Here is a 27,442-nt window from a genome sequence, read left to right as displayed (position 1 = left end):
CCATATGGCACAAAATCTTTTTAGGCTTAGGGTTTCACAAGGCCACTTCTTCCAGAATACAACAGATTACTCCCCATCAGACATAAATTACTAACACAGCTGTGCAATAATAGCTGTGCAATAGTGTCTTGACATCACTTCTTGTCCTTTGTGGCTTGTCCCGTCCTATTTGTTTGCATCAGAACCTCAGCAATTGCTTTTTCCCCTTTTTGTTTGGTTCTTCAAATGTTCTTCTTTAGTTTAAGTCATTCACTTCAGCCCCTTGCTTGGTGTAGGAATCCAGATAAAAGCATCCCAGCCAGAGACTTATCTAGCCTCTGCCTAGATGCATGCAATGAAGGGAATCTCGCTATTTCATTGAAAGCTGATTCTACCATCAAATGCTCTTAACAATTAGAAACTTCCTAACATTTAGTTAGAGACTGCCTCCCCATAATTTAAATCCCATTTTTTTTTACTCCTAAGCTCCAGGAGAACAGAGAATGGTGCTGCTTTTTTCTTTCGTAAATATTTGTAGGGAGCACTTACTTCTTAAGGTAAAGCTTTCCCATGTGCTTCAGTCTATCTTTATCGAAATTGCTTTCCAGTTCTCAGATTAACAGAATAACGGAGTTGGAAGGGACCTTGGAGGTCTTCTAGTCCAACCCCCTGCTCAAACAGGAAACCCTATAACATTCCATATAAATGGCTTGTCCAACCTGTTCTTAAAAACCTTCCACTAGATCACCCGCAACGTCTTTGTTGCCCTTCTCTGAACTTTTACAATTTGTATGTATCCTTGTTAAAATTGTCCAGAGGAAAAGAAAGAATGACTACTGCCATTGTAATATTGCTGTTTTTCATTTAATTTTTTTAATCTTAATAATAGCAATTAATATTATTAATAATACATTTATTAATAATAGATAGAGATTTTTGTAAGCTGCTCAGAGACGATAAGTAAGAGGAGCAAAGGAGGCTGAGAAAAAATAAAATAAAATAAAAGAATCTAACTAGACACATTATGCAATGGCCAATAAATAACAAATGAACTCGCACCTATGCTGTAAGTTGCCCAGGGTTGTTGGAATATGAAATGAGCAGCAAATAAATTTCATAAATAAATAAATAAAATAAACTGCAGCTTAAAACCACATATATCTTTTTTACAGCCTCAATACGCTATTGACTAGCCATCTTTTAACGACCCCATAATTCCGTATGGGGTGGACTCTGGGGAACTGAATGGAGCTAGGAGAGTGTTTAATGGCCGGATGCCATTCCAGTCACCAATGCAGGGTTTTGTTCAGCAAATATATTCTCAGTGTGCCCAGAGAGAGAAATATCTGCCTCTATCTAAGATCGAACTCACAGCTCCTGATTGTGAGGCAAGAGTTCCACTTCCAGGCCACTGCACCACTATTGACTAATGTTACTTTGTAAACAACCATGTCGTCCAATCCTTTTTCATACTGTTTTTACCAAGCTGGATACTTCTTGTTTTATAAAGGTGCATTTTGTTTCAGTTTCCTAAATGTGTGATTTTGCATTTGTCTCTTGTAAAATTTAATTTTGTTATTTTCTGCCTATTGCTCTAACCTATGAAGATGATTTTAAATGTCATTTCTGTCTTCTAATTATTTCCACCTAACTTTATGTCATCTGCAAATTTGACAATATTCCCCTTTAGTTCAGCAATCATTCCTTAATGGGAAAAAAAATTAGCACAAATTGTGAGAGTGAATTTCTGCATCACACCTTCTGTTTGACAAAGAGTCATCGATGAGGGCTTTTCAATCCATTTAATTGTTATGTCAACCAGCCTGTGCTGAACTAGCTGGCTAATTATATACTTTTCAAATGCTTTGTTGAAATTATATCTAAGGCTTCCCCACATCTGCTTCTGTTGAAATACCCTTTTTTGAAGTCCAAATTACATGCTCATTCAGTTTTGCTTATAATCAAGAACTTTGCCATTACATGAATGCTATTTAAAGGAGGTAGAGGAAGGGGGAAAGGCCCTCTGAATTACAAATAAAATACATTGCATTTCAAATTCTCAGTTCGTGAAATAGAATCAATTAACAAATTAGAAATGAAACTTGTTTAGCCATTGAGTTTGATTTCAAAGTTATTGGATGCTGTGACCATTCTCACTATTCTAACTTTCTGTGAAATAATTCTGATTATCCTGATCATGGGTTGGATCCAAAGATATGCAAGTGAATTCCTTTTACCTCGTCATGTTGTCCTCCCAAGCTTAGGGTCACATGTGACATGTGACAAAGCAAGCATTGAAGATTAAAGCTGCATTGTTGTGGGCAAAATAATTTTTCATTTATGTCGTGCCTGTGGGGGGCGTGTACATTTCCATATGGAAAAAAACACGCTCCAAAATAACTGGAATGGGGAAAAAAATACAGGTAGTCCTTGACTCCCTGTATTCACTTAGTGACCGTTCAAAGTTACGACAACCACTGAAAAAAGTGACATGACTGTTTTTCACACTTATGACCGCTGTATCTTGGTCATGTGATCAAAATTCAGATGTTTGACAATTGACTCATCTTTAGGATGGTTGCCGTGTCCCAGGGTCATGTGATCACCTTTTGCAACCTTCTGACAAGCAAAGCCAAGCCAGATTCATTTAACAACCGTGTTACTAGATTAATGACTGCAGTGATTCATATAACAACTGTGGCAAGGAAGGTCATAAAATGGGGCAAATTCATTTAATAAATGTCTCGCTTAGCAATATAAATGGTGGGCTCCACTGTGGTCGTATGTTGAGGACATTCAATCCTTCCTTGCAGCTTTTCAATCTCAGCTTCAGGCAGGAGCTGGCAATGTGAAACCAGAGTTCTCTGGTGCCACTAGATGGCAGCCACAGAGCACTATCCACCAATTCAATTTTTTAAAAAGGCCACTTCTACAGGATCAGGTGAGACATCATCATCATCTCATGATATCTCGACGTATCACCATCTTTCTGCATGTGGGACGCTTTTTAAAATAGGGAAGACCTCCTCCAAACTATTACAACGGATCATTCAATGGTGCATAGTGACTGAAAATATTGCTCTATACCAGAGGTCTCCAACCTTGGGTAACTTTAAGCTTGGCGGACTTCAACTCCCAGAATCCTCCAGCCAGCAAAGGTGGCTGGGGAATTCTGGGAGTTGAAGTCCGCCAGGCTTAAAGTTGCCAAGGTTGGAGACCCCTCCTCTATACAGGCCAGTGCAAAAAGGGGAAAAAAAATAGCGTTGTGAGCTTTGAAATGTAAATTGGGGGTTCTGGAAGTAGTTAGCTGCAAGCATTTGCTGCCAGGAATCTTTACATTCTAACAGAATGCAAATGTTAATTTAGATACAGCTTGAATGGGCTTGCTCTGCACATGTGCAAGGGATATTAAAATAATTTGACCCAGAACAAGGAACCATAAATGGAAAAAAATGTCCCTGGATTAGTGGAAAAATTCCATGAAGAGAAGCAACTTTCTCGCTTCATGATGGAACCTTTGAATCCAAGCCACAACAGAGGCTCTGAGGTCTTTGGGTTAGATTTCATATCTACTCAATCTACAGATCATACTGGACCCATGCACAATCAAAAACTTTTCAGAAGTGGTTCTATTTGTACTATGATTCAACCAGATGTACTTTTCTTTATTGAACTCTTCCAACGGCATACTCTTAGAAATGTTTTTGTTTTAAACAAATTTTGGAGAGAAATTCACAAAGACTGTGTTGCCATGTATTCATTTTCTTAAAATAGGGTTTGAAAAGATGATTAATATATTTGTAATTGCTAATTTACTAAGTCGTCTTACTGATGTTAGATGTGACATACAGAAACCCTTCCAAATGTGTAACCCTCAAGCCTATTACATCCTTCTCAGTGGTAGGTTTTAAATTTTTTTACTACCGGTTCTGTGGGTGTGGCATGGCTTGGTGGGCATGGCATGGCTTGGTGGGCGTGGAAGGATACTGTAAAATCTCCACCTCACTCCAGGGGAAGGTTACTGCAAAATCCCCATTTCCTCCTGATCAGCTGAGACTTGGGAGGCAGAGAATAGATGGGGGCAGAGAATAGATGGGGGCAGGGCTAGTCAGAATTTTTACTACTGGATCTCTGAACTACTCAAAATTTTCGCTACCGGTTCTCCAGAACTGGTCAGAACCTGCTGAAACCCACCTCTGATCCTTCTGAGTCAGCTATGGAAACTTTGAGACTTCCCATTCTTGCTATCTCTCTAGAAATCCCCTCCTAATAACTAAACTTTTACTCCCCTAGAATATCACAATGGGGAACACTGTGTTAGGATGTAAAATTCTAGAAAGACGACGACGATGATGATCATAAGATAACAGGCTTCAGGCTATGACTGGTAAACTGCTGTGGGTCAGTGGTTGGTAAGTTGTGTGTAACCAACCTATTGAAGAAGGCAGCAAGAAGCAGGAGAAGAAAGAGAAAGAGAATGCAAATTAAGAGTTGCCCTTTCCAAGTCAATTAAAATGTTGGAAAAGCACAATGTAACTGGTTGGATCATGAATATACTTGTTATGATTCTGGACTTCTATATCAAAATTTCATTCCAGGGAATCTGTCAATTAATCGTTTCGAATTATTTTCATAACATAGCAAAAACAACTCAATACATACCAAGCTTGAATATATCAATTTTACCCACTCCTGGCAAAATATAAAGATAATTAACAACCATATTTTAATTGCTTTCCTTCTCAAATACAAAGAGCTTCCAAAATATCAAGATGACACTTAAACTCTAAACATGGTTTTCATGATTGTATGATGAGTGCCAGTCTACAAATATGGATCCACAGATAGATGGGTCCATGTGTAGATGCAAGTAGCCAACATATCAATGTGGTATCATGCACGTGACCAATTGAAGCAGTCCTTTGATGAAGATGAGAATATGGACTGCAAGGAGCTATATTTGATAGCCAAAAGGACCATTGTAAGATAAGTAAAGATAAGTAAAGTTGAAACAGCGTGCATCTTCCCAGCTTAGTAAAACTGGATCTTACCTGCATCCTAGCAAACTAGAATGTAGTCAAGATCTTACTTAAAGTAGATACCAATACCACCAGAATTAAAGGTGGTATAAATAAGAAGTGTCTGGTCCTTATAAGGTATTTGCATATCATTCCAGTTTCACCTATGATAGACAGGAGAAATATGATAGTGGAAAACAAAGCTCCAGCAATGTGCTTGGTCAGTAAAATATTTCACGTATCTATTAAACTGTTTTCAGTGCTCTCTTTAAAACTATTTTTATTGCTTTATTACTTTCTGACAGCTGTTGATTTTCCACACTAAACTGTCCAAGATCATTCAAGGGGATTCACAAAAAAGGAGCAATTTGAACCTAGATAGCCCTGCGGCCAATAAAATTACTCTGTGGTCTTTAAGACCAAAGTGAATCCAAGATTTATTGACTTGGGTATGCACACGATCTAGGATTTGACTTGATCTTATCTGGCAATTTACCTGTCTATGATTAGCATATTTTTCTAGTTTATAATTACTAGCCTCAAAAGGAAAAAAAAAAGGTACTAATTTCATTACACACTAATCAAAGAATATTCTTAATGAGAATTTGGTTTTTTCAAATGATTTTTCCAAAAAGAATGCCTAAGGATAATGCATATGAATTAGAATATCATACCATCAAGCAAAGTGCCAAAATGGATAACTTGCAAATATTCTTTCTCCCGCATAAACCCTTTGAGTGGAGTGGCCCAACCTTCACTTAGGACTTGAACCCACTGTAGATCCAACTGGAAAATAAAGACAGTATAGCATATGACATATGCACATGAAAATAAGGAGTTAGCAGAATAACAGAGTTGGAAGGGGCCTTGGAGGTCCTCTAGTCCAACCCCCTGCTCAGGCAGGGAACTCTATACCATTCTGGACAAATGGCTGTCCAATCTTTTCTTGAAACTCGCCAGTGATGGAGCACCCACAACTTCTGAAGCCCAGCCGTTCCACTAGTTTACCCTTCTTACTTGTCAGGAGTGCCATTTTCAGCATTTCAATACAACACTTTTATTTAATTTATTTATTTATTTATTTAATCATATTTATATACCGCCCTATCTCCCGAAGGACTCAAGGCGGTTGAAAATAATTTTCTCATTAGCTATCAGAGTGTTCCCAATTAGGATCACTTCGATAAAATCAAAAATATTTTTTTTCAATGGATGTAATATACCTACCACTTCTTATTTATAAGAACATATTTGAAGACTCGGTCCTAATATATCGGGGCACTATTAGTTCAGGTACTGAAATCCTTATTAGGGGCTGATCTAGAAACTAGGAAACTGTGAGTTCTAATCCTGCCTTGGTCATGAAATACCTGAGTAACCTCGGATCAGTCTCTCTCTCTCTCTCAGCCCAATCCACCTCGCAGAGTTGTTGTTGTGAGGAAAAGAGACGGAAGGAGCCTTATATATGTTTGCCACCTCCAGTAATTTATAAACGTAATAAAGACGGGATATAAAAATAAATAAATATTCTTCTCCTTTTTATCTCACTGAACACAGTGAGCATCTTGTTCAGAAGGATTCATTCTTTTTGTTTGAGGCAGCTTTCAAGAGCCTGACAAAGAATATAACAGAATTCTGCAAAACCTTGGCATTTTATTTCCAGGAGATCCATAGTGACTTGAAGGCCAGCAAACTAAAGAATAGCATTCTCTTAAATATAATGTGTATATGTATATGTATATTTCTCTTAAACACACACACATACACACACTTTTCACTTTTAAGATGTGCAAAGGGAAAGAAACCTTGTATATTTTTCTTCTTCTAAAAATGCCTGGTACACTCACATTACATTGCTTTGGCCCCAAAAATCAGCCCTGAGCCCTTCCTTCCTGCACCCCTTTTTAGCTGGATTTTTAAAATGAAAAAAGGTTTTTAAAAAATTGAAATTTGAAGCAGAAATCTCCTTCCCGCTAGAAAAGGCCAATAAAAAAGTATATTTCCCTTACTCTGCTCATCCTTTGAAGATGGCAAATATGAGAAATTAGATTGCTTAAATCTAAGAACACACAGGACAAGGGGTTTTTTTTTGGGTTTTTTTTGCTATTCAGATAGTTAAAAAGGTAAAGGTTCCCCTCGCACATACGTGCTAGTCCTTCTAGACTCTAGGGGGTGGTGCTCATCTCCGTTTCAAAGCCGAAGAGCCAGCGATGTCCGAAGACGTCTCCGTGGTCATGTGGCCGGCATGACTCAACGCCAGAGGCGCACGGAACACTGTTACCTTCCCACCAAAGGTGGTCCCTATTTTTTCTACTTGCATTTTTACGTGCTTTCGAAACTGCTAGGTTGGCAGAAACTGGGACAAGTAATGGGAGCTCACCCCATCAGATAGTTAAGCGGAGGGTTTTCCTATATCAGAATCACAGTGTTCCTTATTTCTTACCTTGGTAATGTTTATAGATGGCAAAGTACCAGCTTTAGCCCAAGTTTGTTCCACTTTATTTTCAGGTACAAACAGCTCAAGCACCTCTTTAATTGCAGAGGAAGGAACGAGGTTCTAGTAGAAAAAGGAAAAGGTAAGCGATAAAGTCCCCTTGTGAAACATGGATAGGTTAAGCACAGACCTGGAACAAGTGAAAATGCTACTTTTTTTGTAGATTAGGGTTTGTTATTGCAAACCAGCACATGATACCTGCTCTTGCAGGAGCTCCACAATAGTCTGGATGCATTCAGTCACTGAAAAAATGTTGGTTTTCAGCACAAGTTCAGGCATTTCTGGTTTCTCATACTCCGAATCGATTCCAGTGAATCCTAGAAAAGAGTTGGATATTCATTGGTCTAAGACAATAAGGTTATGTTCAAACCGCAAATCAAAGATCAAACATGACACCCATAAGAACAATGGGTTTTCTGTCTTCTGCATCAACAGCTTTCAAAATCTCATCAGGTACTTCCCAATACTTTTTTTCCTAGCTAATATGGATTTGCAGCTACCTGTTGGAGCAGGGTCTCCAACCTTGGCAACTTTAAGCCTGGAGGACTTCAACTCCCAGAGATGGCTGGGGAATTCTGGGAGTTGAAGTCCTCCAGGATTAAAGTTGCCACAGTTGGAGACCCCCGTGTTGGAGCCTCCCTTCTCACCTGAACCACCAATTTGCCACCTATCAAGTCAAATGACATGACCAATACAAGAGTTCAAAGAGTTTTGATGCACTAGAACATCTGCAAATAAAGCTTGTATTTAGGAGCAGGGGAATAAAAGAAGGGCGATTATGTAGATAGTACATATTGCAGCCGGGATGAGATAATCAAACCTTTGATTTCTCCAGCTCGTGCTTTTTTGTATAGGCCTTTCACGTCCCTACTTTCACAGATATTGAGAGGTGCATCCACAAAAACTTCAAAGAAAGGAAGCCCAGCTGTCTCATGAATCTTCCGTGCGTTCTCGCGGTCCTGTAAAAGGAACAAGGAACAATTAGCAATGTAGGTATCTTACTATTCTTCATCATCATCTTTTAACAACCCCATAATCCCTTGCGAGGTGAGTCTGGGCAACTGAATGGAGCTAGCAGAGTGTTTAATGGCCAGATGCCCTTCCTGTCGCCAATGCAGAGTTTTGTTCAGCAGATAGGTTCTCAATGTGTCCAGAGAGAGAAATATCTCACAGCCTCCAGAGGCTACCGCATCACTCGGGTATCTTATCATTCTTCTTCTTCTTCTTAAATCTATTGTGTAAATACGAAGATGTCTACACAAATACAGAAATATGTAACGGGATGATCAAAGTGTTCTGTTTTTTCTGTTTCTGTCTTTGTCTCTCTCGCACATATACTGAGTTTTACCCATATATATTGGCCAACTAGATAAAGGTTGGGTTACAAGGCCTAGAGCAGGGGTAGTCAACCTTTTTATACCTAACGCCCACTTTTGTACCTCTGCTAGTAGTAAAATTTTCTAACCGCCCACCGGTTCCACAGTAATGTGCTGTGTATCGTCATTTGCACATGCCTCTTGCCCATCGTGGATTGGGTTTGGGGATGGGGGCGCTGGCTACCAGCTGTGCTTGTCTGTTACAGTTGAGTGGTGTGGGGGGAGATGCGCGAGCTATTCTAGGATGAGGCTCTTTTGTTTGCAGTTGCACTATAGTGCCATTTAGTTTCACTTACTTAACGTGAACTAAACTTATGTGCAGGCAATACAAATAGTATATTTTCAGAAATCTAAATTGTCACAGGGAATTTTATGAAAACCTAATGAAAATGTTTTTAAACAATGCTAAGACATTTTTTTTAAAAAGTCAATTAAATTTAAAAAAAGGAAAGTGCTTCAGTATCGGACAAAACCCTACCGCTCACTAGTGGGTGGTAGGGACCATGAAAGCTGGAAGGCCCACTAGTGGGTGGTAGGGACCAGGTTGACTACCACTGGCCTAGAGTTTTCTTTTCAGACACATATTCTACTGATGCTTTTTAAAAATGAGCAGGGAGAAAGAAAGACTGAAATTCCCACAAGTAAAATTTTGATTGACTGACTTAATGTTAAGCTAAATGAAATAGATGAAGTCCAGGGTTTCGGGAGAATTTCCTACTGGTGAAAGCTTGATTTGAAGATAAATAGAAAGAAGCTCCTGAAGATGAAACTGAAATACTTTGGCCACCTAATGAGAAAGAAGGACTCACTAGAGAAGAGCCTAATGCTGGGAAATATTGAGGGCAAAAAAAGAAGGGGACGACAGAGAATGAGGTGGCTGGATGGAGTCACCGAAGTAGTAGGCGTGAGCTTAAATGGACTCCACAGGATGGTAGAGGACAGGAAGGCCTGGAGGAATGTTGTCCATGGGGTCGCGATGAGTCAGACACGACTTTGCAACTAACAACAACAACAACAACAACAGAAAGAAGGACACATAAGGATGTTACATTCCCAAGAAAAGATTTACAAGGAGATGGTTCTCTTAAATGTGCGTCCCATAACGAATAAAAAGTTGGGTGTTTTTTTTTAAAGGACAGAATAATTATCCAGACAGATTTACCTTTGCAAAAGGAGAAATGAAACTAGTAATGCAAACTAAGCCAGCATCTGCAAATAGTTTGGCAACTTCAGCAATACGGCGGATATTTTCTTCTCGGTCATCAGCAGAGAAACCTAGATTCTTGTTGAGACCATGACGAATGTTGTCCCCATCAAGAGAGTAACAAGGGATGCCATAGGACACGAGGTATTCCTCAAGAGCAAACCCAATGGTTGTCTTACCAGCACCAGAAAGACCTGTTAATCATAGGTAAAAATTTAAAAATTAAAAAACAAAACAAAAACCTGTGATGGTTCACTCCTGCTTTTCCGAAATTCGTAAGTATGCCATAAAATAAAATTTCAAAATAGGAAGAACTTACTGATCTTTTTTTTTATATTTTGCAGCCAGGTTATCTAACTAATCAAAAACAAAGGAGCATACACATGCCTTTGGTCCTTCAGTTTTATTAAATACTTTACTAAGATCTCTTTATAGCTTTACATTTTGGTAAAATAAATAAATGACACATACACTAGATCTATTTAAGCTTTCAAAATATTTTATACCTCCGGGAAGGACCAATGTAAATCATAGCATTTCATATTTTAAAAGATGTTAAGCATGTCCTTTGCAGAACTGAACAATTAATAAAAAATTATCGCATAAATCGCATATAATCCACTTTACGTGAATTTGTCAATATATTCCAGAGTTACCAGGTTATGAACTCTGTAGCTTGTTATAACGTCTACATTTGGGCAGCCAAAATCTAGACAAAACCCTTAGGTGACAGCCAAGAGATCCAGAAAGTTCTTTCACTACCTTCTAGCAGTAATCTGGATTTTTGCAAGTCCATTTGGCAGCCTTATTTGTTTTTTTCTACTGCAATAGAAATAATAAGAGCCTTCCCCAGATTAGTTAGGAGAAAACACAATACCTGTTAGCCATACTGTGCAGCCACGAAATCCACCTTTTGTGCCCAAAACTTGTCCTCTCTTGTTTCTGCTAACATGATGGGCTTGGTACACCACATTGGTAGACCTTTGGAGGTTCTGAATATATAAATAACATAAAAAAAAGTTGTTTAATAGCAAAATAAAAGAGCAAGCTCCAGTATGAATGTGTTACAAAACAGCATCCCAGGAAAAAGACATTATTCAAAGCTCACAGAAACATACGCCTTTATGCTAATATGCATACATGCACCTGCGTGTCCCTCATGTGTTTGCCTAAGGAAATTTTTCTTTAGGGCAAAAATTTCACTTGTCCTGAGTTAGGAACGGAAGATGCCTTGGAGCAGAGGTCTTCAAACTTGGCAGCTTTAAGACTTGTGGACTTCAACTCCCAGAATTCTCCAATTCTATGCTGGCTAGAGAATTCTGGGAGTTGAAGTCCATAAGTCTTAAAGCTGCCAAGTTTGAAGACCTCTGCCTCGGAGGAACAAATCATTACACAGAACAGGATTATACTCTCAAAAGGCCTTACTAAATAATAACATCCAAGACTTAACAACTCTCGATAACAAAAAGTCTGTATAGAGGATGTTGCAGAACATGGAGACATCAGCATAGAACAGGAGGAAAAAGCTGGAGAAAATCGCAAAATACAAAGAGCTGCAAATAGAAATAGAATGACTGTGGCAAAAGAAAGCAAAGGTGGTAGCAATAGTAATACGCACTTTGCGTGCCATCCCAAAACATCTGGAGCACTACTTGAACACCATCGGCATTGACAAAATCGCCATCCAGCCAATTGCAAAAGGCAGCTTTATTTGGAACAGCTAAAATATTGCAACGGTATCTTTAAAACCACCAAACAACATCTGCCTATCCCAGTCCTTGAGAAGGACCCAATAGTGGGTAAAAATATCAAATCTAGTCTAAACATCTCCCCAACTGTGCAACAAATTTAAATAAATATTATTATAAGTACGGTCCTCATTAACTTTTACAGCTTTGCTGGATGGTAGGCCAATATTTTTATGCCCATATTGAAGGGTGCAAAGAGAAAATATGGCTGTTCTAGATGACCTAAGGAACTTTATTAATGAAGACAAAACTGAACACAGGTTTTCCAACTCTCATGTTCTGCTCCCCCAGCACCCCAAATCTTGTTGATTTGGAACCCAAATCCAGTTCTTATCCTCTGCCAATTGCTCAAACAGTCTGCCTGGGAAGATTGTAGTGTTGCTCAAGATAGGAGTGGACTCTGTATGTTTTTGGAACCCCTTGACTTGCAGAAATTCCATCTGAGTCCAGAATCTCTTCTTGACATGTTCCTTTTCTCTCCCATTTAGCTGAATCATTCTTAAAGAGACAGAACTCCTTAATGATTGTATTTTAAGCATTGTAACTCCATATCCCTAATTTAGTCCTCTGCCTCGCCTCACTCCCCAATGTCTTGGAATCAATTAGCATTAATAATGCCAAAAATCACAACAGCTACTTAGGTATTTTTGTGTTTAAATTTGTTTTTCACAGATAGGTTAACATTTTTATGTGGCTTTAGATTTACTACCGTAAATATGCCTGGGAAATCAGATCTGAAAGAACATCTAGAGCCCAGACAATTTTATTTCTAAGTAAGAAATCTATAATAGAATTTTAAGTATGAATCTTATTACGGTTGTACTATAACGTTAAAACAATAACAATGAAAGTCAACTCTGCTCTACCAGCAGAGAAATGCTTCTGAAAACTGACAGAAGAGAAAATCATTTGTCGATTTATAATCAAAACGTAGCTTTATATTTTTTTTCAAAAAATAATTGTATTAAGTTTATCAAAATGTAAAGTACAAATGAAAATGAAAGTAGTGGGGAAATAGGGGAGGGAAAAGGGGCGAGAAAGAATCATAGGGGAAAAAAGATAGAAAAGCATTGTTTTATTTTTTATTTATTTATTTATTTTGTCACAACAGTATATGTAAGCATAAGCATGAAGTAACTATATAATATATAAGCATATATGTAAGTATGAAGTAACTATATAAATTGGATATAATGAAAGGAAACAGTACGACAGGAACAGTAGGCACGTTTGTGCTCTTATGCACGCCCCTTAAAGACCTCTTAGGAATGGGGTGAGGTCAACAGTAGACAGTTTTTGGTTAAAGTTTTGGGGATTTTGAGTAGATACCAGAGTCTGGTAGTGTGTTCCAAGCATTAATAATTCTGCTACTGAAGTCATATTTTCTGCAATCAAGATTGAAACGGTTAACATTAAGTTTAAATCTATTTTTTGCTCTTGTATTGTTGTGATTGAAGCTGAAGTAATCCTCAACAGGAAGGACATTGCAATAGATGATTCTATGAGTTAAACATAGATCCTGTCGAAGGTGACGGAGTTCTAAGTTTTCTAAACCCAAGATTTCAAGTCTGGTGGCATAAGGTATTTTGATATATTCAGAGGAGTGGAGAACTCTTCTTGTAAAATATTTCTAGACACGTTCAATTGTATTGATGTCTGGAATGTGGTATGGGTTCCAGACAGGTGAACTGTATTCAAGTATTGGTCTAGCAAATGTTTTATAAGCTCTGGTTAGTAGTGTAGTGTTTCTGGAGAAGAAGCTACGTAAGATTAGGTTAACAACTCTTAATGCCTTTTTTGCGATGTAGTTGCAGTGGGCTTTGGCACTTAGGTCATTGGATAGGAAGACTCCAAGGCCTTTGACAGGGTGGGGGTCATCTGTAAGGTAATGTCCGTCGAGTTTGTATTTAGTGTTTGGATTCTTTTTTCCAATGTGTAAGACAGAGCATTTGCTAATTGAGATTTGGAGTTGCCAGGTTTTAGACCATTCTGACACAAAGTCAAGGTCTTTTTGAAGAGTAGCTGTATTATTGGTAGTGTTAAATCATTTGACATCATCAGTGAAGAGACAATTACTTTTAATTGTCTTTCAAGTCTTTTTTAGCACAATAAAAAAACAAAAACAAAATTGCAGCCTTGACTTTTTACTTTTATATACTTAATATGGATTAGCCATTTCTCTCAGCAAAACTTATCAGCAAAACCAAAAGTCAAAGTTTCATTTCTTTCTTCCCATCTCACGCACAAAAGCCAGAAGTGGTTTCCAAGTAGAAACAAAGTTGAATGTGTTCTTTTTTATTACAGCAGTTAATTTAGTCATATCTTTAGTTCTGCCACTTTTTCCAGCCATTCATTCATTGTGGGAATTAAACTATCTTTCCATTTTTGTGCAGTTCCAGATTTTATTTTTTAAGTTCTTTGTCCATTAAATCTCAGTCTCTGATTTAATTTTTATATTCATTTGAAGAATCTTCTAGGTTTCTTTGCTAAAACCTAGCTTTATATTATTCCTAGAATATAAAGTAAAAGTTGTTATGCAAGCATTAGATTGTGAAATAGCTGGATGCCTATTGTGGCCTTGAGGCTTTTTAATGGCACATCTGTATCCCAGATCAAAATGTTTGGAGGAAATGTGTGTGGGGGCTACAAATCTCAGATTTCTCAATTAATATAGCCAAAGGTTAGCTGGCAGTTTGGGGAATTACAGTCCCAACACATCTGGAGACAATGAGATTGGGGGAAATGGACAGGACATTCTGTATCAGAGCCGAACATGGAACAAGATGTTCTGTTTGAACTTTGAGTAGCAGCACATCTTCGAACAGTGTAGAATAACTAGGTTATTCTGTACTCCCTTCTGTTCCACAGGGGCTCCTTGTCATCTATAGAACATGAACAGCTTCTGCATAAACCTCACAGTTTCAGCTAAGATTACAGATCACTGCCAAATCAGACAGGATTTCATTCAGTACAGTCTGAGCAAACAGTAAGGAAACTATTTTACCCGCTGGTATGAATCTTAGCACTTTCCTCTTATTAATGTTGACACCGTTATACCAGACTTTCCTTCTACAAACATGGAACATAGAACATCTCGTAAGAAACTCAACCCAACCGTTATCCTCAAATAAGCAGTGATTCAGCATAGACTAAACTGATACTTCATTTTGTATCTGCAAGCTGAACAAAATCGTACTTTTTAGTGAACTTATTTTTCAACCAATCAGTGTGTGAAATCCAGCAAAGTTCACTTTAGTATTTTTAGATCTTTTCATCCGTGAAACTAGAAAACCCAAAGTCATTATTACCAAAAAGTCATTATTATAACCAAACATTTAAATGATTATCGAAATTACATTCCGAATAATTATATATATATATATATATATATATATATATATATAAATTTTTATTATTATATTAGGATCATTTCTGCTCTTGTAACAGCTTTATAATAACAACAGGCCACAGTTAAAATGGCATAAGGCCTTCCTGCATTATTATTGCCTTGGTATTATGGTAGTTGGAAGACTCTAGAATAGGGGTTTCAAATTTGCGGCCTTTGGGCCGGATGCATCATACGCTGGCCACGCCCATGCCCGGTTTAGTGAAAGGGGGGGGGATTGTGATACGTCATGTGACGATGTGAGTTTGACACCCCTCTGTTCTAGAAGACATGACAAAGGGCTATTGCAAGACAACTGTAATGAAAAAGCTCATCACAAAGAAGCAGATTTGTGACAATGCAGATATCAATTTCTTAATAGAAGCAGAAATTTGACAACAGAACCAGCTACCAAAAAAAAGATAGACAATCTCTTCTTTACTAGATGTAATAAATGCCATTCCTGAATTCAGTAAAGATTGGATACCCATTTTGGCAGGGGAATTCTGGGAACTGAAGTCCGCCATCTTAAAGTTGCTAAAATTGAGAAACTGAGAGCAATCTGCTCTGGTTTCCAATTAATTTGTGAGCAAAATGCAAGCTGGGAATTCTTAGAGTTCCAATTCACAGAATTCCATGTTGGAAAGGGCTGGATTAGGGGAAAAAATAAGATAAAGAAATCATGATCTCAGTAGTGTTACATGATGTGCTATGTTTTATGGATTACCCTGCCCATTTTTACAATTAGCTGGCAATTACGAATCAGCATTTTATGGCAGCAATAATTTTTTTTTGCCAATAATGCAAAACATTGTGCTTTTGCAAGACATTTTTATAGCATAATGATGACTTTGGGTTTTCGTCAGGAGATGATAAATGATTTATATCAATAAGATTTTACTGGCTTTCAGGAAAATAAAAATATCACTTTTTTAAACATTTAACCATAGATTCAGTTAAACGCTATTTTCCCTTATTGCAAATAAATTGAATTTTTAAATCATTTCTGTAAAATGGTGATGTGTGGAAACCTGTAAATTGAATATGCCTGAAATCTAGAAGATATGGTGCATAAATTGAATGAGTTCTAAGGAAGCACTCATAGCCCATACAAGCTCATAAAAGCACTGATTATACTTTAATTTTAAAATATTACAAAACTAAAATTGAAATATCGGAACTGATTATTTTTCTCTTATGCTTGTTTTATGAAAACGTGATCTGTTTCAATTAAAATAACTGAAATGCCTCAAACTAGAACATGGGTGTTCTCTCTCTCTCTCTTTCTTTCTTTCTTTTTCTTTCTCTCTCTCTCTCTCTTTCCTTCCTTCTATCTTTCCTTCCCTCCTTTGTAAAATTTATTAGCTGCCCATCTTGCCACAGAAGATATCTCAGTAGATTACAATATTAAAAATGAAAACTGTATAATTTATACAGTAGTACAATAATATAAATATTATATAATTAAAGACAGGTCTTAGGGAAGGCCAGTTATGAGGCCATCCTCATATCTTCCCATGTCTTTTAGAAAACAAACCAACAGATAATTCTGTAGCAAAATAATGTATGAGAATTCTGCAAATTATGAAAATGTCATGTTATGACTAATCAAGATGATACAACTACCAGTAAGTACATCATGGTGTAGTGAATCCTGCATGGTACACAGGGTTGGAATTGATGGCCTCTGAGATCCCTTCTAACTCTATAGTTTTATTTTGTTTTTAGAGAGGAACATAATGGCAGTATTCGTCTAGAAAGATAACTGAAGAACCCTTCCGTGTAACAACTTGGTGCTAACTGAAAAGCAGCAGTTCTGGAACTTGATGAATTTTGGCTCAGCTCCTAATGACCTTGAGATTGATTTGTTTCTCCATCAAGGAACTCTTGCGTCATTGCTTCTCCTAACTCCCAAGAGTTTCAGCCACACTAAGCAATCCTTTAGTATCCGTTTAGCAAGAGTAAAAGGATTGGCAATAATATTTCTATCTGATGGGTCCTATTCTTAAAGGCTGGGGAAGAACAAAGAACAAGTTTTGCTTATTCTTTACGTTTTTCTTTTCTTCCTCTTTTGCCAAAAGTGGGAGTGGAGGATATTATTCATTTGGGTGGGTGGGTAGGCAGGTATGTGTGATGCGGAAACACTGGTGTTGCAGAAGCCCTTTACCCAAAAGACCATGTTTAGAATTTAGTCCCTGTGGCACCTCACAACCTTGGTTGGAAACACTATGAATGTGCTGAGGGATTTATTGCCTTCCTTTTGTATGTGGACTTTTTTTGTTGCTGTAAGTCATTGTTTTTTTTAAATTCAGCATATTTAAGATGTGTGAACTTCAACTCTCAGAATTTTCCAGCCAAAATGAATTGAAGTCCGCCCATCATAAAGTTGCCAAGTTTGAAAAGCATTGCTATAAGGGTTGGGAAGAGCAATGATTAAATGAATTTTGGAGTTCAGCTGCAGCAAGAACATGTGTGATATCAGTTTAAAGGTCAGCAAGAATTAATATAATCAACAGGTCTGTTTCAAGGTACTGTATTTTTTGGAGTATAAGACGCTGTGGAATGTAAGACACACTTTAATTTTTGGGGAGGAAAACAAGGGGGGGGGGAATCTGCCTCTGCCTACCAGCATCCATCGGTATTCATCTGGCTAGCATCCTTGCAACGAACAGCAAATAGCCTGGTCAGCTTCAGCATGTTATCGCAGCCTGATTCAGCATGAACAGCTGATTGGCGGTTGAATCAGAATCCCAGAATACCGCCAATCAGTTGTTCCAGGCTGCAGGGATCGCCATAGCACATCAACGCTGCCGCCGCCAAGCCCCACCACCTGGAACCGGGAGAAATGCAATGCACGGAGGCCAAAAACGGGATGTGCAGAGATCGAAAATGCGATGCGCGGGAGCTGAAAATGTAATGTGCGGAGGCGGCGATCGGTGGCAATGTGCTGTGGCAATCCCCACAGCCTGGAACGGGTCTAAAATGGGGCGTGTGGAGGCCGAAAATGCGATGTGCAGAGGCTGAAAACAGCCAAAGGGTGGGGGCTGGCGGGTGGGCAAGGCTTCTGCAACATTCAGTGTATAAGATGCACTGCAATTTTCACCTTTTGGGGGGGGGGGAGTGCATCTTATACCTTGAAAAGTACAGTATTTTTGGAGATGGTGCTGTGTGAATGATAGCCTAAGGTTTAGGGTTGATATCAGCTGCAATCTCATCATTAAATTTGTTGGCAGGAAGTCACCAAATTGTCTACTTTCATAATGCAATATTTTTCAACTTCATGCCATTCTATGAGTATTTTGGAGAATACAAATGCTGAGATTTTATTTTTTAAATAAATCTGATTTACCTTAGGAATATCTATAGGACTCAGAAGAACCAGTTCAATCCTGCCATAGTGCTATAGTATCTAAAAATATCCAGCCAAGGCTTTAAGTAAGACACAACAATAATCATTGGCAGCTGGTAGCCTTTGATCATGACTTTTCCAGTGCATGGGCATTCTCAAGGATACTTTGAAGTTGTGGGAATTCTAATTCTAATTCATATGGGTGAAAGCAACAGGTTTGGGAAGGCTGATTTAATACACAAGGGCCCAATTTTTTTACGGAAACACAGCATTATGATACTTCTGAGGGAGAATAAGTTTTTATAGACAGCAGAAGTAAATTAATTTACTGGTGCGCTCCTGAAAAAACTCTGTCAGAAGTATGTTGGGCCATGAACAATCATCCTCCAAGCACATTGGGAATCAACCTTACTTTTGTTTATACATCAATCCCTACCTTCCTAGAGACCTGGGCTGCCCTTCTCCTGGTCTTTCCGAGCATCTTCTGCTCCCAGCTGAGAAGACCTTTTTGTCTCCCAGCTCCCTAAATTGTTCTAAGAAACCATTTGATTTGATGTTCAAAGATGATTTTTTTCCAAAGCACCTCTGGGACAACCATGACCTGTGTGATTGAGAATCCGGCATAGGCATTTGGTAGAACTTCTTTCACAGCCCCCTTTTAATTACTATTAAATAACAATTAATATATAGTTAATAATTAATATTTAATATTTAATATATAGGGACGCGGTGGCTCAGGGGCTAGGACGTTGAGCTTGTCAATCGAAAGGTCGGCAGCTCGGTGGTTCGAATCCCTAGTGCTGCCGTGTAACGGGGTGAGTTCCCGTTACTTGTCCCAGCTTCTGCCAACCTAGCAGTTTTGAAAGCACGTAAAAATGCAAGTAGAAAAAATAGGGACCACCTTTGGTGGGAAGGTAACAGCGTTCCATGCGCCTCTGGCGTTGAGTCATGCCGGCCACATGATCACGGAGACGTCTTCGGACAGCGCTGGCTCTTCGGTTTTGAAACGGAGATGAGCACCGCCCCCTAGAGTCGGCAATGACTAGCACGTATGTGCGAGGGAAACCTTTACCTTTACCTAATAATTAATAACTGTTATTTTGCAATGATTTTTTTAAAAAAAAATGATTTATGTGATATTTATAGAGGACCCACCCAAATGCTTATGTTATTGGGTGGAGTGTATAAATTGTAGAAATAAATAAATAGGCAGATTGCTCAGGCAAAAAGTATTAAGAGGGAGAAGAACTTGCCCACTTACATCCACAAACAGGAAGAATCTGTATAGCCTCCTTTTAGGCCAACACAAAGTAATACAAGCTTCTATAATAGGATCACTGTTTCTAGATGATTATGGAAAAAGGAGGTTGAATGTGGCATTTCTTCCATGACCAGTCAGTATGAGTTGAAGGAGTCTTTTAAGAGAAGGCAAAGAAACAGGAGAAATCACTTAAATGAGTCATCCCATTGACTGTGCTCGTTCAGGACTGCCATTTTACTCAGTAGTGAGGCATTCACCACTTCTACCTGGATATGCCACGCATCAAGGGTGCTTACAAAGCATGCCCTGTATTGCCATGAACCATGAACCTTTCTCTCTTTTCCTCGCTACCTTAAATGAGCTGGAGACTCAACTCAATTTGCCTTTGTCCAAGCACGACCTATCACAGAATATTATCTTTGTTATCTCTATGTTAACTCAAAGTAGACAAAACAGTCATTATGATTATCCATCTGTTTGTAAGACATTATGTTAAGTATCTTCTTCTGGTAAAAATAAATTTCCTACTTTTAAGCCGTGGATGTTTAAATGCAGTGTTCAAGCAAAAACAGCCTTAAATAAGCTTCACAGTTAAGATGTACTGCTGCAGTCACATATAAGACCAAGCCAAGATTTTTAAATCGTGCTATTGAACAAGTCACAATGGCTTGGTTCATACATAATATTAAACCATAATGGGTGGAAGGTCATACACCAAGCTTTGGCAAAACATAAAAGAAAGTGTTAATTGTTAAATGAGGCAGAATGCACAGACAACATTATTATAATTTTCAATGGACATCACTGTAACCATGCACTAAGATGAACTGGGGAGTTTCTATCTGAGGTCTCACTATGGCTGGAATCTGTGGTGAGATGACTAGGAATACAGCGTTCTTAGGCTTGGCATCAAAAATTTCATCAAGTGAAATTGAGACAAAGCTTGTTTATTGAGATTGTGATGTCATTATCTCAGCCTGTTATACAAATAAAAACTAATGCAATTACAAAAAAGAGAAAGAAAAAAAATAGAAAAATGAGAATATTGCAAAGGAAAAATTACTTCCCCCTTCATGACTGTTTATTACAAAAAAGAAAGTTCCAACGGTTTAATGAACTGCTAATTAAATGTCTGAGTTAGCCAATTCGAATTAAATGTTTGAATTTGCAAAGACTTATAAGGATAACCCCCACCTTTAAAAAATTCTTTTTTTTCAAGGAATTCTGCTGGCCTTGAAAAAGTAATGCCATATGCTTCATATCTGCAATAACTTGAGAACAGTGTTCGTGTGAGCACGTGTGTATTTAATTATGTGTTTACTGTTTTGCCCATAACAAGACACAGACTTCAGATGCAGCTAGTTTCTCTCTTACTTCCTTGTTTCACACTCAGGAAACAATTAGGACAAATATCTGGATGCTTGATACCAACTTTATTAATTGGTAATTTTTATTGAAGAATCAGTGTGGTGGATTAGTTAAGGTACTAGCTAGAAACCGGCAGACTATTGTGTTCTAATTCTATCTTAAGCACAAAGCTAGCTAGGGGACCTTGACTTGTTCACTAGGGAGAACACAAGGGTGCGCCACTTCTGAAATCCAGCCAGGAAAACTGCAGGGGTGTGCCAAGGCAGTCGCCAAAAGTTAACATTGATTTGAAGGCAAATGTGTACATGTTATGTACCGACAGAAGAGAATATTTGTAGCTCAGGGCTGAACTGTGGGGTCCTTGGTTTTCTCTGAACTTGGTTGTTTACTTGAAGATGTTTCATTACCAAACTAGTTAACATCATCAGTGCTAGTAAGCAAGTGGGGTTTGTTCTTATTATATATACAAGACAGACAGCTTGCCCTGTCTGTCTTGGGTGAGAATGGTCTTGGCGGTTCCTTGATTAGGCTATTATTTACTGTGAGCTTGTTTGTCTGCAATGGTAGTTCCCTGATAGAAATATTGTCTATTTCTTGATTGTTGGTCTAGTGCTAATGTTCATTACTGTTCATACGGGTGTTGACTCCTGGTAAGGAGGATTTTTTTGTTTTTTGGGAGGCTTTTTGAGTATCTTTTGTGAGCGGTATGTAGATAGCAGCAGGTATACAAAGGACCTTCCTCAAGAACTATATGGGATTGTGGAAGACAACAATAGAAGCAACTCAATTCAGCTCAAACAAGTGGCCCTCAAATGGGCATATACCAAGTGACACACTTCTTTACTGCTGTTCTGCATAGGCTTGAACTCCCTTCAGCCATATAATTCACAAGAACTGGATACAGATACATACGTTCATGAATGCAACTACTATCGGCCACCTTCTCTACATGGATGTCATTAAGCTGTAAATGGATGAAATTGACTCACTGATCCACCTGGCACAAATCTACAGACGTATGGCCTGATGGTAATCAAGAGAGGATGGAGTGGGACTATCAGTGATCCACATAGTAGACATACTGATCAGTGATAAGTACTTGATATCCCATAGTCACATGGGATCCACAATGAGGAGGTAAGAAAAATAGAAACATCCAAGTACCATCAAAAGTAAAAAGCAGGTCCTAGATGAGTCAATTCAATGGGAGGAACAAGATCCAGCCCGTAAACATATATGCCCTGCCAGTCATCAGATCTGCGGGTATAGTGAGCTAGCCAAAGGAGGACATAGAAGCTGTTGATGTGAAGATCCAGAAACTCCTCACAATGTACAGAGGTTTCCACCCCAACTCCAACACACAAACCAGCCAGGAAAAGGATGGGGTGGGGTCAAAGCCACTGTCCTGGATAAAACCCAGAGCATCCAGGAGTACATCAGTAAGATGGCAGTCAAAGATGCACTGCAGAGAAAATGCATGAAGCAGCAGCAGACATGGGAGGAAAATCAAGCGAAGGAAGTGCCATGCAAAACAAGAGTCTGCACGGAAAGTATCATCAACAGATAACTGAGGTGGCAGACATTGGGAAATCTTAAAAGTGGCTGGACTAAAAGATAGAACTGAGGCACTGATCATAGCAGCACAAGAACAGGCATTAAGCACTAGATCTGTAGAAGCAGGGGTTTTACTAAACTAGACAGGCCCCAAGGTGCAGACTATTCAGAAGGGTCTCAGAGACAACCCAACATCTAGAGGCAGGGTGTAAGATGCAGGCAGGAACAGCATATACCCTGAATGGCACATCCAAGAAGCTGGCATTTTGTACAGGAACATCTGTACAGTGTATAGGCTAAACACTCTAAAGTCCAGATGGGGCATTCCACAAAAGGTTGTGTAAAATAACAGAACTACAATCCTATAGGACATCCAGATGCAGACAGATTGGCAGGTACTGGCCAAATTAACCAGACATCACAATAGACAAGGACCAGAAGATACTGGTGGTGATAGATGGAGCAGTGCCAAGTAATAGGAATATAAGGAAGGAGGAGGGTAAGAAGCTGAAGAAGTATCAAGGCATAAAGGAGGAACTAGACTCTAGAGAATATGTGGAAAGTAAAGCCAATGATGATAGGAGCACTCAGAGCTGTGACTCCTAAGATGGAAGAATGACTCCAACAGACCCCCCAGAACACCATCAAAGCTCTCTGTCCAGAAGTGTGCAGTGCTAGGAACAGCTAAGAAGCTGCAGAGAACCCTTAAACTCCCAGGCCTCTGGTAGAAGACTTGAGACTGAGGAAGACCAGACCATCCATAGGAATGAGAAGGGGAATTTTTATTCATTCATTCTGTGGCTGAAGGTAGACTACAACATAAATCTCCTTTCTACTAGTCCATCCTCTTAAACACAATTTCACACTGACAGACAATTTAAACTGCAAGGTATAATCTTGAGTGGAGTCTCTGGATCATTTCTTAAAACATTTGTAATTTTTTTTTTCCTAGCCACCTTTTTGCACTGATAAAGAGTTTCAGAGAATTTTCAAAGGCTCTTCCTCTTCTGTGGTCCTTGTGAAGATATTGTCCAATTATAATTTTTTTCCTCAGCTATTCTTTTTTTATAATGTTGTTCCTTCAAACTGCACCCTAAGTATTTTATTATTTGCAGCTAGTTTTGAAATCCTGGCTAATCAAGGAATCCTAATTAGATTCAGGTTAGTTTACTCTTAAGATTTTTCTCCCACCTTTATTTTTGGTTAACTCAGAGCAGCATACTGTATGTACTTAATGGTCCTGCCTCTTAGTTTCCCCACAACTCTATAAAATGGTTGGGCTGAAAAAGAGTAACACCCTTAAGGAAGGATTAATCTTTTGTCTAGGCAAGCACTTTAGCTGTTTCAGGACACACTTCTGAAACACTGCTGAATCATATTAAAGGGAAAGGTTGAGATTTCCAAAAACCGTGATGCAAGAAGGGATCAGACTAAATAGAGTGAGATCACAATCTTGTGGCCCGCTTCCTCTTTAGATAGAGATAGGTTTCTACAAACATATGAAACGCTGGTATTTTTGCAGATTCCATGAGTTAATTTCTCAACAGGCAGGGGTGAAATTCTCCCAGTTCGGACCGGATCGCCCGATCTGGTAGTGATGGCGGCGGCTGGTTCAGAGAACCGGTAGCAAAAATCCCTGGCCCCACCTTCCTCCCACCCCCGCATGCCCAGCTGAGCCGCACGACCATTAGAGGGGTTTTTTACTTTTAAAAGCATTTTTTTCTTCAGCCGAAAAAATGCTTTTAAAAGTAAAAAAAAAAATTGGCCACACCCACCCAGTCACATTAATCCCCCCATCAAACCATGCCCACAGAACCGGTAGTAACAAATTTTACATTTCACCCCTGTCAACAGGTAAGTAATCTGCTTCTATATTTTTACTATGACATTGTCAATCACTTCACTGATAAAGTAGAAGCTCTAAGAAGAGGCTAATCACCAGAGGGAAATGTCAATGGAGATTTGTCAGTCATCCAGGCCTTGTCCCAAAGGTGCTTTTTCAACTGGGCTTTGTTTTTCTTTGAAGTCATTTCGCTTCTAATCCAAAAACTGAAGAAGTTTCTTGGATTGGAAGTGAAACGTCTTCAAGAAAAAAGAAAGGAAGTCCAGTTGCCTTTCGAAAGAGCACCTTTGGGTCCCCAGAGGGAAGTTTGTATTTTTCCCTATCTTGAGGCAATTTGCTAGTTCCTTTCGTGTTCTGCCGCACTGGCTGTATTCACAAGACATACTGAAGAGAAAAACCCTTCAATTTCCCAATGTCTTATTTACTAGCAAGATAATCTTATCCAAATACCAGTAACTGTACCTCCACTGTCTTTAATAAAAGGTCGTGTGATAAAGAACAAAGTAAAATGTTTCAAAACTCAGGCTGAACAAAAGAAAAGAGCATTGCAATAAATGAACCTTCCAGCCAGGCTGAATAACGGTCCTTTTTTGCTACTGAATTCAAATGGCACTAGCCTCAGGGTTTTAAGAAAATAAGACAAGGAATCATAAGTAGTCTGAGATTTAGACCTGCCATTCCTGCATTATCCCTGCCTGGCCCTTGCAGTTATTCAAATAGCCATAGTTCAAACCAATTACAATTATAAAGTGTAAAGAGCCCTCATTGTCACAACCTGGTTAGCCAAGTAGTAACAGTGGAAATTTTTCTGTTCTAATTATTACAGATATGGTCAGTATTTCAGTTGCCTTTTTAAACCAGTTGTTTTTGTAAATCTTGTGCAGCTGTTCCCCTCCCCAAATTGCAGATAGATACTATATTTGTGCAGGGGCGGGGTGCTGGGGGTTCGCAGGGGTTCAGGAGAACCTCTAAGATACTGTGCAGTTTGGAGAATTGCCAAATCCCACTCCTGGCTGGCCCCACCCACTCCACCTCACCCCTCCTAGGAGTCCCCACGCGGCCTGTTTTGGATACAGGTAAGTGCAGGGTGCACAGAGGTTCAGGGAGGGTGAAAAACGGGCCTACCGGAAGTTCAGAAAGGCCAGAAACGAGGAGCCTGGGGAGGCCATTTTCGCCCTCCCAGAGGCTCAAAAAAGCCTCCAGAGCCTGGGGAGGGCAAAACGACTCCCCCCCAGCCATGGTGCAGGAGGCCGACTAGGCCACGCCCACCCAACAACTAGGCAGAGAACCCCTTGCTAAAATTATTGAAGCCCACCCCTATATTTGTGCCTAGAGGTACTCCATTGAATCTTTTTGGAACTGAATCCAAAGCACCACATGGCATACACACTGCACTGGAGCTTTTAAAAAATAATTGACATTGCAATATATGAAGCTATGGCTTCACCCTCGTTTCTCAAGGTTGCGTCAGTTGGGTCTTTACAACACTTGACACACTTTCAGTGTTGCTGTATGTTTCGTACCATAGCTTATTCATCTGAGCTACTCATTCTTCCGAGTATTGAGCACTTTCATTCATTAATTTCAGAATTGTAATTGTTCCTCCAAAAGTAGCCTAATTCATGCCTTGCAAGGCTTTGAACCTAAAAAAAAAAATACTATTGAAGATAGCATGCCATCTATATATTTTCTTGTGAACATTATGCAATTGAGTAATTGTCTGCTTTTTTTTTTACAATAGAATTTTTTATTGGCCAAGTGTGATTGGACACACAAGGAATTTGTCTGGGTGCATATGCTCTCATTGTACATAAAGATACCTTCATCAAGGTACAACACTTACAACACTTAATGATAGTCATAGGGTACAAATTTAACACTTAATGATACAATACTTAATGATAGTCATAGTCTACAATTAAGCAATCAGGAAACAATCAATTACAGTATAAATCGTAAGGATACAAGCAACAAAGTTACAGTCCTAAGTGGAAGGAGATGGGTGATGGGAATGATGAGAAGATTAATAGTAGTGTAGATTTAGTAAATAGTTTGACAGTGTTGAGGGAATTATTTGTTTAGCAGAGTGATGGCGTTCGGGAAAAAACAGTTCTTGTGTCTAGTTGTTCTGGTGTGCAGTGTTCTATAGCATCATTTTAAAATACCAAGTCCCAAAAAATACACTTTAAAAAGCATTTCTGGATTTTCACTAATTAACTCTGCAAACTACGGTCCTCCCTTCCACAAACTACAAGAAGTATCAAAAAAGAATTAGAGAGGAGGCCTGCAACACAGGAATTCCACTGGAAAAAGCGAAGTATGAATGCCTGAATTGTGTAAACTGTAAAACAGTTTGTAGGAGGCAAAGTTTGCAGTTAAATATATGGTTTACCACAGGTATTTCAAAACTTCCCTCTGGTTGACGAAAAAGTCTACCCAAAAGATCAGATATATTTCTTTTGATGATACCTAGTCCTAAATTTACCACCTAACTTTACAATTTTGAAAGCGCCTCTGAAATATGGATCTTTGTTTTCAAGGTTGGTTTGTTCTGTTCCTTCCTTCCTTCCTTCCTTCCTTCCTTCCTTCCTTCCTTCCTTCCTTCCTTCCTTTTTCTCTTTTTCTTTCTTTCTTTTACCTTGGTGTTACTGTTGACTGAAGTAGTCCCTACAGTTTTCCTCTCAAGATTTTTGAAGTCGTTTGTCATTACCATCTACTTTCTAGGGCTAAGGGAAAAAATGGCTCACTTAGGGCACTCAGATGGGCTTCATGTCCAAGCAAGGACTAGAATTCATGGATTCTAGCCTCATGCTTTAACTTTAACATCAAACTCTCTCTCAAACGTGGACCACTGGACATTTAC

At 38.8% G+C, this 27,442-nt stretch overlaps 1 protein-coding gene across 1 annotated transcript in view; it reads right to left on the bottom strand.

The window, feature by feature from the left end:
- The window catches only part of PAPSS2 (3'-phosphoadenosine 5'-phosphosulfate synthase 2), a 49,098-nt gene that overhangs the window by 11,253 nt on the left and 10,403 nt on the right, over positions 1-27,442 (bottom strand). Inside the window, exons 2-7 of the mRNA XM_058188132.1 lie at positions 10,949-11,063; positions 10,030-10,265; positions 8,312-8,450; positions 7,690-7,808; positions 7,441-7,554; positions 5,672-5,783 (exon numbers count right to left, since the gene is read on the bottom strand). Coding sequence (XP_058044115.1) covers positions 5,672-5,783; positions 7,441-7,554; positions 7,690-7,808; positions 8,312-8,450; positions 10,030-10,265; positions 10,949-11,063 — 835 coding nt within the window. The remainder of the gene's footprint in view (positions 1-5,671; positions 5,784-7,440; positions 7,555-7,689; positions 7,809-8,311; positions 8,451-10,029; positions 10,266-10,948; positions 11,064-27,442) is intronic.

This window comes from Ahaetulla prasina, chromosome 6 (assembly GCF_028640845.1).
Source record: "Ahaetulla prasina isolate Xishuangbanna chromosome 6, ASM2864084v1, whole genome shotgun sequence".
In the NCBI taxonomy this organism is placed as follows: Eukaryota; Metazoa; Chordata; class Lepidosauria; order Squamata; family Colubridae; genus Ahaetulla; species Ahaetulla prasina.
This window is presented reverse-complemented; position numbering and strand designations above follow the sequence as displayed.